The sequence below is a fragment of the Capronia epimyces genome (assembly GCF_000585565.1).
Source record: "Capronia epimyces CBS 606.96 chromosome Unknown aczIQ-supercont1.4, whole genome shotgun sequence".
In the NCBI taxonomy this organism is placed as follows: domain Eukaryota; kingdom Fungi; phylum Ascomycota; class Eurotiomycetes; order Chaetothyriales; family Herpotrichiellaceae; genus Capronia; species Capronia epimyces.
In genome coordinates, this window is record NW_006912907.1 from 457,036 (window position 1) to 469,130 (window position 12,095).

The 12,095-nt window shown below is 52.9% G+C and overlaps 7 protein-coding genes across 7 annotated transcripts; 4 read left to right on the forward strand and 3 right to left on the reverse strand.

The window, feature by feature from the left end:
* Positions 1-324: 324 nt before the first annotated feature.
* On the forward strand, positions 325-1,071 carry A1O3_04788 (uncharacterized protein; the record flags this gene model as incomplete). Its single annotated transcript, XM_007734916.1, has 1 exon — positions 325-1,071. One exon carries the CDS (start codon positions 325-327, stop codon positions 1,069-1,071), a length of 747 nt encoding a protein of 248 aa, XP_007733106.1.
* A 636-nt stretch (positions 1,072-1,707) lies between these two features.
* A1O3_04789 (small subunit ribosomal protein S12) lies at positions 1,708-2,368 on the forward strand (the record flags this gene model as incomplete). Its single annotated transcript, XM_007734917.1, has 2 exons — positions 1,708-2,157; positions 2,303-2,368. 2 exons carry the CDS (start codon positions 1,708-1,710, stop codon positions 2,366-2,368), a joined length of 516 nt encoding a protein of 171 aa, XP_007733107.1.
* Positions 2,369-3,616: 1,248 nt separating this feature from the next.
* A1O3_04790 (alpha 1,2-mannosyltransferase) lies at positions 3,617-4,996 on the reverse strand (the record flags this gene model as incomplete). Its single annotated transcript, XM_007734918.1, has 3 exons — positions 3,617-3,970; positions 4,022-4,894; positions 4,946-4,996. 3 exons carry the CDS (start codon positions 4,994-4,996, stop codon positions 3,617-3,619), a joined length of 1,278 nt encoding a protein of 425 aa, XP_007733108.1.
* A 974-nt stretch (positions 4,997-5,970) lies between these two features.
* On the forward strand, positions 5,971-8,495 carry A1O3_04791 (uncharacterized protein; the record flags this gene model as incomplete). The annotated part of the gene is made up of 2 exons (XM_007734919.1): positions 5,971-6,116; positions 6,170-8,495. 2 exons carry the CDS (start codon positions 5,971-5,973, stop codon positions 8,493-8,495), a joined length of 2,472 nt encoding a protein of 823 aa, XP_007733109.1.
* A 440-nt stretch (positions 8,496-8,935) lies between these two features.
* A1O3_04792 (STE protein kinase) lies at positions 8,936-10,207 on the forward strand (the record flags this gene model as incomplete). Its single annotated transcript, XM_007734920.1, has 4 exons — positions 8,936-9,030; positions 9,131-9,423; positions 9,545-9,710; positions 9,904-10,207. 4 exons carry the CDS (start codon positions 8,936-8,938, stop codon positions 10,205-10,207), a joined length of 858 nt encoding a protein of 285 aa, XP_007733110.1.
* Positions 10,208-10,799: 592 nt separating this feature from the next.
* On the reverse strand, positions 10,800-11,489 carry A1O3_04793 (uncharacterized protein; the record flags this gene model as incomplete). The annotated part of the gene is made up of 1 exon (XM_007734921.1): positions 10,800-11,489. The coding sequence occupies one exon, from the start codon at positions 11,487-11,489 to the stop codon at positions 10,800-10,802; it is 690 nt and encodes a 229-aa protein (XP_007733111.1).
* A 15-nt stretch (positions 11,490-11,504) lies between these two features.
* On the reverse strand, positions 11,505-11,852 carry A1O3_04794 (uncharacterized protein; the record flags this gene model as incomplete). The annotated part of the gene is made up of 1 exon (XM_007734922.1): positions 11,505-11,852. One exon carries the CDS (start codon positions 11,850-11,852, stop codon positions 11,505-11,507), a length of 348 nt encoding a protein of 115 aa, XP_007733112.1.
* Between the last annotated feature and the right edge of the window lie 243 nt (positions 11,853-12,095).

Below are 12,095 nucleotides of genomic sequence, written 5' to 3' on the forward strand. Positions count from 1 at the left end.
TTACCGTGCTGCGAATCAAACCGTCTCGATCCGGCATCCTTTTGGACAAGGAAACACCTTACCAACTAAGATTACTAATTCTTTTATTTTTTGATATTAATTATTAATACAAATAAGCCAACATATTTTAATATATACGGCTGGCCAGACTTGAACCGACGCGATATGTCTGGAAGGCGATAAGCCTACTCCGTACATTTTGTTGTTGTGCTTACAACGACTTCGCGCGAGCCGAGGCTGAGCTCAGGGCGGCATCACCCAGCGTGCCAGGTCCCGATCCAGGGTGAGCCGCAAGCAGATATCACCTCCCTTAGCTTCTACACCATGGCAACCGCTCTCGCCGCCGGCATTGGCACGATAACGGCCACGACCCCGTCCGTCAAAACCATCCTCGACGGCATAGTCAACCTGCACGCCTCGTGCGTTCTGCACGATGGCACCCTGGCCACCTTCCTCCCACCCCTCGACCATGCGACCATGTACCGGTGGTGGGAGGAGCGGCTAAAGGAGGTCCAGCAGGGAGGCAGGCATATCATTGTGTATCTGTCCGAAGTGTCGAGCCGGATTGCATCGACGCCGGATGGAGAAGTCAGACCCCCGTTTGAGTCGGAGGGGCGAGGATGGCCGGTCGTCCAAGCTGTCACTGGCACCGGCACCGGCACCGGCACCGGCATCGTGTCCACCAGCAAAACATCGTCACCCACCGAATCGAAGGGTCCTAGTACCGCTACTATTGAGCTCGAAGTCTCAGGCGTCGTGTCCCTGGCTACACCGTTCTCCCAGACCGGCCCGTTCCGTGGCCGTGTCGAGAAACTCTTCGTGTCGCCTCTGCACCGCCGCAAAGGCATCGGGCGGTCTGTCCTGGCCAAACTCGAAGCCATTGCCTGGGAGCATGGCCGCTGGAATCTCATGCTCGACACCACTGTCGGGTCGGATGCGGAGAAGATTTATCCCAGACTCGGCTATACTGCGCTTGGGGTGGTCAATGACTACGGCTACTCGCCCAAGGATGGGCAGTTGCGAGACGAAATCTGGTTTTGGAAGGACTTGAGGAAGACGAGGTTGAGTTAAGGGCGAGGGCACAAGGGGGGTGATTACACAGTGTCGAGTCGGTCAGGAAGTGCTGGTGACGGTCGAGTCTGGCTGTCACTGTCAGCATGAGCATGAGTCTGGAGATCAACACTGGAAATTCGCGAATCTGAATTTTGCAGCCAACTACGCGCGAAGAACTCATCCATTAATGATATACAGTAGATGACATGTCAAAAATGCGGATAGAAGATAGAAAAACAGATCCCAGGTAGCCTCTGTATACTGATACAACCTCTCTCCCACAGTAAGGAGAGGGCTGTCCTCTGCGGACCATAATGAATTCCGAATGGATTGTCCAAAAGCGCGGCATGGTAAAGGACTCCTGCAATGTGGCAGCCTCGCGAGGCTGATTTCCCTGCCTTACTAAGCCAAGTCAAGAGCTGGAGATCACGTGATGAGCCGTAACCCACACTAATCCCGTCTGGGAAGAAACCTCAATTCGCGCCAATTTTGACATTCAGTCCAAGTTCAAGTTGTCCGCACCGCCAGCTTGGAACCATACCTATACGCTACGTTGACAGTGATCCTCATCACACAGGCGAATCTTCCACCTCTACACCTTCAAGCGCCGTTGGGCTTGTTCAAGCATTACTCCCGCCGACGCCCATGCCCACGATGCCTCCCGTACCGTCCATGACGGCTCTGCACGCCCTCCGAGCCTTAACACGGCTCACGATTTCGAAACCCAAACCCGGCCTTCCTTTCGCCCGGCCATCCCGGTCATTCACGACGTCGCCCTCTCCGTGGATGACACTGAACCAAGTACGGGCACGGCCTCGGCAGCCCAAGAAAGCCCGACACGCCGTGTCGCCGGCGCTGGCGTCCTTGAAACGACCGGAGATGAAAGGGGTGTGTCTGAAAGTCGGCATCACCAAGCCCAAGAAGCCCAACTCGGGCCAGCGCAAGACCGCAAAGGTCCGACTGTCTAGTGGCAGGGTGGTGAGCGCCTATATCCCCGGCGAGGGACACAATGTCCAGCAACACAGTGTCGTGCTTGTCCGAGGCGGAAGGAGTCAGGATTGCCCCGGGGTGCGCTATCACCTGGTCCGAGGAGCATTTGATTTGGTGAGTTCTACCTACACCTATTATCCCTTCCCTCGAAAGTTGCTGGTTCACGACTCGATCCGCCCTGAACAGCCAACTTGTGACCTCTTCTCGCCGTATACCTGTGGTCTGATTGCTGACTTTCGCATTTATGTTCGTCGTGTAGGGTGGTGTCCCCAGCCGAGCGACCAGCAGGTCGAAATACGGCACGAAGAAGCCTAAGACGGATTAGGCTGGACTGTAATATCGAACATGAACGCGAGAGCTTTTGGCTGTATGACTTGAGGGTCAGTCTCGGGTCAATGACTACTCGGAGTGTTAGTGGTGTAGGAGGTTGTCTTGTTCAGAACCATGGCGGCACACGCCGAACAAGGATCGGGTCATCCAAGAGCTTCCTTTATTTACAGAGGTCAACTTGGCTGAAAAACACCAGACACATCTCCCTTTCGGTGGGCGTGGCTCACCTTTACTGCCTGCGGTGGTTGATGTAATCCCGGCGGTAGTTAACGTCTTTGAGTCCTGGTTTCTTGGACGCTTTTCTGGTTTCTTTTCTGCCGGTGCCGGGATAACAGTTCTGGTTTTGCTCTACGGCTTCCCTCTGTCGTCAGGACTTTACGTATACCAAGTACGCGACCGGTATGTGCATAGCTACAGGTATGTCGCATTAAACTTAGCGGCCTTAGATATTGTATAAGAATTCTTGGTTGATCAAGTGACCTTGATGGATTGATAGAAATCTTCTTCATTTTATACATTCATGTCTCCAGCCGTTGGCAACGTACGGCCCACAACCCAAACCTAAACCGTGTTCGCCGTTCACTCGTCTCGATTCGCATCCAGATCGATATCCTCGAGTAAAATACCCAAGGTATCTGGCCACGAAAGGATTCCCCAGCCACAGGTACCAGTGTACCATCCCGGGCTGATGGAGTGAAAGCCGTTGCTGGAGACACCCTTTAACCGCCCGTATTTTGCCGTTTCCCTAACCTGTCCTGCCATTAAATCCCGAAGACAACTCCCGGAAAACCATATCCTGCCATAAAGCAGGGTTGGTGTCAGTTCACGTGGTAGCCAAGTGGGTTGTGTCGAATAATCGATAACGTAGACTGGTAGGGTCCACATTGCTTGTGAATACTGGCCAGGATTCTGTTCCAAGTAAGATATCCCTGTCGAATGATTGTATCGGAAGAGAAGGTCCTCATGAGACACTGGTGGATAACTCCGACCTGGCTTGGTTGTGCTGTTGGACCAAACTGAGTAGCACGCGGTGCAATCATTCCGAATCCTCACTTTGTGCCAATCCCCTTTCATGCCATTCGGCCAACCGTTCTGCTGCTGCAAGAATCTTACGTCTCGTTCTCGGAATCTTCATCAACACCACCAGCATGACCAGTCCAACGCTGAAAGATAGGCAAGAATACCGCCAAATCTCCCAACCTAGACTGACGCCGCTGTTGCCGCTGTTGCCGCCGTCGGTTAGTCATACTTGATCCATCCAACCCTCGGGTTTGGCTATTTTATTCAGGTCAAAGTATCGAGACGTGCAACTATAACCCTTCCAATCAAAATTGTCTTGAGGATTGCAGTGACAGCGGAGCTTCAAGCGAAGATCCTCCCCAGTTGGGCAGTGAGTAAAGGGGACGTGGTAATAGGCGATATCGTTGAAGAAGTGAATTTCCTCCTTGCGGAGGAGTAGGGCAGCGGCGATGGAGTGCACAGGGGCATCCCCCCAACGCTCATAGAAGAAACCGCCATCCTTGTCAAGAGATTCGAAAAAGTCCTGGTAGGCTTGCGATCGAAGCCAATCAAGGTTACCAATTTCGAAGTTGGACCACTATAAGCATGGTTAGAAGCGGCGTGAGATTGGAAAAAGGGAAGCACTCACGAAATGGCACTTGTTGTAGGTCTCACCACCGTCGTCACTCAGGAAAGACATGGAATTATCGGGGGAGATGTGTTCAGGATGGGCTTTGATGAACTTTTTGACACTATCCCAGAGGGTCGGAATCGTTTCAACATATTCGTACAAGCTCAGCACAAAGCTGTACTTTTTCTTGTTGTCCTTCATGAAGCGGAATGGGTCATAGTGGACATCACAGAACAGCTCGACGCTTGGTTCGACTCTCCAGTAATACTCAAACTGTTGCATCAGTGGGTGACGGAAGAAAAAGCCAGACTCGAATCGACACATATGGCGGTAACTGATGGAGTCGCCATAGATGATCCTTCTGCGACGCATATCCTCTCGGACAGCCTCGGCCTTCTTCTGATCGATCCATGGTGGGAATGACCAGTGCTCTGTGGGAATTTCGCCATAGTGCGTCTTTCCAGACACCAGAGATGAGGTGATTTTCTTGAACTGGTCATCGAATGGTTTATCGTTCAGAAACACCCAGTCGTAGTTATAATTCCTGTTGAATCTATCCTCCACCTGTCGAATGGAGCGGGCAATCTCCCACAGATCCGAGTTTCTTGCCAATGTTACAAATGTAGCATTCACACGCTCGCCCGGCGCTGGTGGAGACAATTCGGAGGGTACGGCAGGAGTAATATTAGGTGTCATAGATTGCAACGGTCTGGTTTCTCCCGAGGCCGGCGACGATTGCTTCGGAGGCGAGACTGCATCTGATGCTTCTTTAGGCTTGGAAGAGGACGAGTCATCACTGGGTGAATCCCAGGAGAATTTACCTCCTGACGTAAGAGGCTGCGCGTAGGAGGGTAACGATGAGGTAGAGATGAAGTAGAGGATGGCGATGCCCTGGCGTCATCAGCGATGGGACTCGTCATCAGATAGCCTCTTGCAACTTACGAAAACAGCAAACAGTATATAGCGCAGGTACCTTGTTGATCCCGTCGCCATCTTGCCAGATCAGAGAGACTGTGCACGCGAGTTCGATTCTGGAATGCGCTGGCAAGGGAGAACCCGACTAGAAGGCCAGACTGACGAAAACGGACGGGAGGAAAGCACCGAGTGCTCTGACCTGGTCCAAATGGCAGTAGAGACCGTCGAGGAATATCCGTGATTCGCTAAAGTGGTGAGGGCATGAGGCCTGACAGTCGGCTGCGGCTGCGACGCGGGCTGACGACGGATAATGCACTGTTTGGAAACAAAGAAGAAACTTGATACACGGGGGTTTCTAGAGAAGGATATTTGAAGGATAGGAGTAAGACATCTGACAGAACACAGTTGTTGGACACTCGAGAATCAGATGGGTCCAACGCAACCAAAAAGGGACTGAACGCGCAAGCTGGCAGGCGTGTTACAAGAAAGTTTTAGGCATCTTGCGGATGTAGGAGAGACACTGTGGATGTACCAGGGCAAGCCACAGTCTATTTCCAGGGTCTGGCCGGCCCCCTGAGAAGGAGGCCTAATGCCTAACACGTATGGCAATTAGTTGTGGCTGTGCGCCGCAGGAGCATGACTAGAGGCATAATACGGAGTAGAGATGTTCCGGTACTACCAAACACAGCTGAACACGATGCCGCCTTACTGAGTCCCCGTGACTTAATTATTGGCAGCCAGTAAGGATTAGATCACCATCTGCCAGCCAGCGATCCGCCCACACACAAGGTCCTCGTCCACTCCTCCCGTCTCTTTATTAGCATCTCAACCCGAGCTCATCCCATCTGGGTCACAGTCACATTTCCTGTGTTTGGTACGCATATACCTCATCTCGTCCACTGCCGGTTGGATCATGCCCGCCTGCGGTTCTTCTGCAATCGTTCGAATACAGTGCGGGAGCGGGGCAGTGAGACACTAACCACGACAACAACAATCCTGCCCTTGACCCCAGACCTCAATTCTGCGGTGGTCCAGCTCCTGCAATTACAGCCATGTCATTCTTCGGCTTTGATACGACCCTACCCAGGGACAAAGCTGGGGGCGCGAACAGCAAGGGCTTCTTCGAGCACGCAAATCCCTTCAACGAAGTAGCCAAAGCTCGCAAGTTGCAAGCCTTTCAGGACAATCAGGAAGAAGTGTAGGTCGTGACGGCTACATCCTAGGCACACAAAGCTGACGTACTCGTTTCAGACTTGACTTTGAAGACACCTACGATGGTCTCGGCGATCAGCTTCAAGAAGCTGGCGATGACTTCAACGATGACACCTTCGGCGGTGGTGCGGAGGGGTCAAATGACCGTGGTGGTGTAGGAAAGGATTTCGATTTCTTTGGCAGTACTGCCCAGGTATCGACCGCCATTGAGGAAGAGGCGATGCGATACAATCTACAATACCCCTCTCGGGAGACTGCGCCCCCTCAATCTCGGAAGCCCAAGAAGACAGGCTATGAGAAGTATCAAGATCCGGGTTATATTCCGGAAATTGAAGCGAAATCTGGAGCATGGAGCCACAAGCCCTCCACACACTCACCGGGTCAGCCGAGCCAGCCTGAAGATATTCACGTCAGTACGTCCAGACACACCGCTCCAGCTCCGGAGGCACCGCAGCCGGGGACAAAGATGATGAGTCTGGAGGAAGTTGAAGCTGCTCTACTGGCTCAAGCCCAAGCCCACGCCCGAGCCCAGGCAGCACAAGCACCGCAGCCACCATACCCTCAGCCTCAAGTGTTTCCCTTCCCTGTTGACCATATGCACCCTCCTCAGCCGTATCAACCAGGACCGCCACCGATGCCGTTTAACCAACAACATGCTCCGCCGCCTCCGCGTTCTGCCAGCCCTCGGCGCCATAATCGCATGCCTTCACAGCCTTCGCATCCTTCACAGACTTCGCAGCTCCGTCCAGCCCAACAGCCTCTACAGATTCTCCAGAACCCTAACCGAGCGCGTCATTCGCCACAGCCTAGTGTCGATAGAGTCCAAGGGTTGCCACCATACGGGCCAGCACAAGCGGGAGCTGCGCCTGGCATCACTCATCCTCAGCAGCTACTTGACTTGTCCGAAGCACAGCGCCGTGCTTACTTGGAGGAAGATGCCAAGAGAGCAAAGCGCAATCACAAGATCTTTTTGCTATCCAAGGGCAATGGTTTAATGACTCCGCAAGACAAGAATTTCATTACACGCATCCAGTTGCAACAGCTTGTCACGGCAACTGGCACCTCGGCCGACCCAAATCCTGAAGCCTCTTTGAACGAAGACTTTTATTACCAGGTTTACAGTCAAATTCGGGGGGCTCCAAGGCAGCATCCGACCCAGCCGCTCGGCCATTTCGCGCAAACCTATCTCTTCCAAACCGGTATCCGTGGGGGCGGGAGAAGACAGCATGCCAACGGTGACAATCATATGCAGAGAATGCAACAACAGGTTCAGCGAGCCGTGGAGGCGGCCAAATTGAAGCCTAAGAACAAACAGCTTATCATCGAGGGTAGCTTGGGCAAAATTTCATTCAGCAATGCAAAGACACCAAAGCCGCTTCTCAACATCAAGAGGCAAGACAGTTCCGACGCTCGCCCAGCCAGTGGAAGGAAGGAAGTCAGCCCGAGCGATCGTAAGACAATACTAAAGAACATTGAAGCTGTCTACACCACTTTGATGCGTCTTGAGGATCATGAGCGGCAATCGCCCCCACCACCCACCGAAGGTGATGCTGATTCCATTCAAGCTCACCTGGATTGGCGGCAAAAGCTGCAAGAGCTCAACACGGCTCTTTGGCAGGAGCTCAAGGTGCTTGACCCAATCGTTCCAGGGTCCTCCATCCCTCACCCGTTCATCGCCTTCCTCTCCTTTGCGAAAGGCAAAAAGGCCATGCCTCGCATCTTTCGTCTAATTGATCAAGAGCAGCGCTTGACCATTTTGACCATGATTGTCGTCCATCTTGATCAATTGGATGTGACCAAGGACGCCCGCCCCGCAGCGGGAGATTCTCAGCCGACTTTAGCAGTTCGGGAGGAGATCGAGCTGTTCTCTCAGACGGTGATGCCGTGCTTGTTACAGTATGTCAATGAAGCGCCTATTAACATTGTCATTGGGTTGCTCGGGCTGTTGGTCGAACGTACCAGCATTGCAGTTGTTGCCATGACCAAGATCGGGTTGGGCATGATGACCATGCTATTAACGCGTGCGGAGCTTTCGAAAGAGTCTGGGGTCGTGTCTGACCAGGAATGGCAACAATGGACAGCATTGTATAACCGGCTTTTTGACACCTTGGAGCCTCTTCTTGGCTTGCTGTTCCCGGGTCCCGTGAATTCTGGCGACGACATCTACATCTGGCAGTTTCTGGCCACGATTGGGATTGGTGCAAGTCCGGATCAACAGCAAAGGCTAGTGATTGGAGTAAAAGATAGGGTCATGGAAACGGTGCAGCAGAGCAAGACATTGCCTCCGGAAATGGCTAGTGTTCGACTGGGCAATGTCAACTTGTTCATGAGGGCCATTGGTCTCGATGTGGAGATGCTGGGGTAGTCGTCAGGCTGGATTTTGAATTTGTTGGAAGCGCCAAACTGGTGGCTGTCCCAGTCGATGATGGGATCTCTGTCTCGTCTTTTGGGGGCGATTCACTCCTGAGGTTCGTGAAATTTGATGGTTTGAGAGAAGAAACCTGATAGCAATGCAATAGTGGTTTGACGCGCAATTGGAGTTTTGACGCTCTGAAACACTGTGTTTCTTGTGGGACCGTCGGTGTCCTGAACCATTCTCTCTTCCTATGTCCTGGGTTCTCTTCGGTGGTGTCCTACCATACCCCCTCAGCCCGGTCTGTTAAAGCAGCAGCACCTATGATTCAAGGAAGCATAGGGCGGCGTGCCCAAATCTAATTGCAGAGTATAGCCCAATTGTATAGTCTACCCCCTACCTATCTTAATGCCTTAGGTACCATCTAGACTACAAGTCAATCTCATCGTATAATGTCAGGCAGCTATCGCATAGGACAGCTTTTCAAGGGGAGATTGGACAGTTACACGGTCGCCAAAAAGGTGCGGGACACCATCTGGCTTGCCAAGTAGGCTCAGTCGTTCATCATCCGTACCAGCTCCTTCAACTTGAAGTTGACTGGGGCTGGTACGGAGTATAATTTTAGCCATTGCTAATCGAGCGAACAGAGATCAGACTGGATCGCCGGCTGTAATCAAGTTTGCTCGCGGAAACGATACGGTCAGGAACGAGCGGGATATCCTGAAACGCTTCCAAGGCCACAGCCACTTCATCGGACAATTAAAAGATGAGGTAGAAGTCCCAGCGAGCTCCGATCCGGCAATAGTATTGGAATATCTCGAGGACGACCTCCTGAGTGCCTCGAAGAAGCGGCCCCTGACTGGCAAGGAGATCAAATATGTGTCCAAGCAGGTGCTCCGAGCCCTTGACCTGCTTCACAGCGCCGGTTATGTGCACACGGGTCAGTCTCGCCACATTCTTTCGCTGGACTGGACTGATTTGCCTCGCTTTTTCTTCATCATCCGTTGTCGTTTTGGTTGTATCATGTATCATGTATCATACACTCATGCGTCTGTCTGCAGATCTGAAACTCGATAATGTGCTGGTGAACTACAAGAACCACGACCACGACTCTGGCATGCCCAAGACTCTGTCAGATATCCACCTTGCAGACTTTGGTGGCACCTCTCATGTGAATTCCCAAATCACAAAGGCCGGGGGTAACCATTGGGGCGCCCGTCTGGCGAAGTCCTGAGGCGCAGTTGAACCTACCTTGGAACACAGCAACAGATATATGGTCATTGGGCACCATGGTAATTAAACTGTCTCGGCTGCACCCTTTCCTGGTCACTCTTGACTGACCATTGGTTTCAAATTGTTAATTGAAGATCATAAGCCTGATCTATGGCGGTGATTTCAATATATTCCGGCCCCCGAACAGCACCCAGCTCAGCGACGGAGAGTATGAACTTCAGATCTTGATCCAGCAATCCAAATATTTTGGGCCATTTCCCCCAAAGTACGTGGACCTTGTCCGAAGTGACGAGATTGCCATGGCCACCATCGCATACGTGCTGGACACTGTCGAGAGTCTGACACCATTCAACATGACAACCGAGAGGGAAGTGAGTAAGGCGGATAAAGAGTTCATCTGCAAGATTATGAAGATCGATCCAAGAGACAGGCCGACAGCAAAGGAGCTGCTGCTGGACCCATGGTTTGAACCCGGACTAGAACTTTCCTGACACCTTTCCTTTTGCAGTCGGATTATAATCTCTGGACAATGAGGCGTATTGGCCAAAGGTGTCTTATGCATATGGGAAGGACTGTTGTCAGATGGTCAAGTCGCTCAAGTACCAAACTTGTTATGGTCGGAGCCATGAGAGGACAACTTCTTTGCAACCCCGCCGGTCAACAACAGCAATTGCCTGTAACCACTATGTCAATGAACAACCGAGTTTGATAAGCAGAGCTCTACTACCAGGTGCCTTGCAGCGGCCAAGGCTGTACGTGTAAACGTCGCACAAAAGAGAACTCCGGGGCCAAGGCGGGCTGCCAAGGCCTGGGTGGATCAACTAGCCCGGCCCGGTTGAGCCACGGAACGGATTGGGCGGACAGTGGACACAGGCATCACCCACCACCTCCAAGGTCGTTACTGACAACATCCTCTACGTAACTTGTGACTTGTGAATTGAATGGCAAGACCTTCCCCGCGTTATCGGTCGATTATTAAGTCTGGGGGTTTGTGGATCTTCCTGCCATGACCGTGAGCGATGGCATCGTCCGAGACAGCAAGCTTGGTCTTGAGAAGCAGATTGATTGACTATTCCACCAGCACTATGACCACAAGTCGACGACGGCTCTACCGACGACGTTCCCTTCCTTCAGAAGCTGGATTGCACGCGACACCTGCTCCAGTGGGAACTTGGTAATGACGGGAGTAACCAGGCCTTGGGCACACAGGTCCAGCACCGCAGCAGCCTCGCCCAGTGTCCCCACCATAGTGGCCTGGATGGAGATGTTCTTGGCTATCAGGTCATTCGGATCGCCGCCCACGCTCGCTTTGCTGGTTGGAGGCATGGCGACGCAGACGACCGTTCCTCCGACCCGTAGAAACTGCGGTGCTGACGCATAGCTAGACGGATGGGCAGAGGCTACAATAACTGCATGAGCTCCTCCGCCCGTGAGCTCCATGGTCCGCTGAACCGGATCTGTGCCCGACGTAATATCAATAAACTCGGAAACCCTTAGCGACGTGCACAGCTCCTTTTTGGCCGCCCCGGAATCCACGGCGATGACACGAGCGCCCATGGCCCGGGCAATCTGGACGGCAAAGTGGCCCAACCCTCCGCCGGCGCCCAAGATGACCGCCCATTCTCCGGCGCGGAGATCGCTCTTCTGCAAGGCGGCATAGGCGGTGGTGCCCGAGCACATGAGCGGAGCGGCATGGAACAGGTCCACGTTGGCAGGAATCCGGGTTGCGTAGATGGCCGGAACTGCAATGTACTGTTGATACGTGCCCTCCATCGCGATGCCGGTGAATCAGGCCTCCGGGCAATGTTGCTCGCGACCTTTGATGCAGCTCTCGCACGAGTGACACACCCAGGAGATGGGCTTGACGCCGGCCCTGTCCCCAACTTGCCAGCCCGTGACGTCTTTGCCGATGGCCTCGACAATGCCGGCGCCTTCATGGCCGACCGTCTGCATCTTGGTTCGAAACCCGGTCCATTCCTGCATCATCAATGAGAGATCTGAATGGCATAAGCCCGTGGCTTGGAGCCGGACGAGAATCTCATCGTGGGCAGGCTGAGGTTTGGCCTTGTCGATGATGTCGATGGTGAAATCCTTGCCCGGATTTTGGACAATCGCTGCACGCATGGTGGCCGCCATGTAGCGAAGGGAGTGTGCTGTACGTTGGCGCAATGCTAATACTAGATACTAGATACTAGATACTAGATACGAAAAACTAGAAACGAAGAGGCTTTCAAAGGCTTTAGAAAATAACTTCAGAGCTGTCCCCTGTCCATCGTGAAAAGTAGAGTTGAGTTATTCCAACCAACCCTCACCTTCGTCTTTTATCCGGGGATGTACAGTACCGTATCCAAACAGTAGCGTCTCCCCCTACCCCACGAC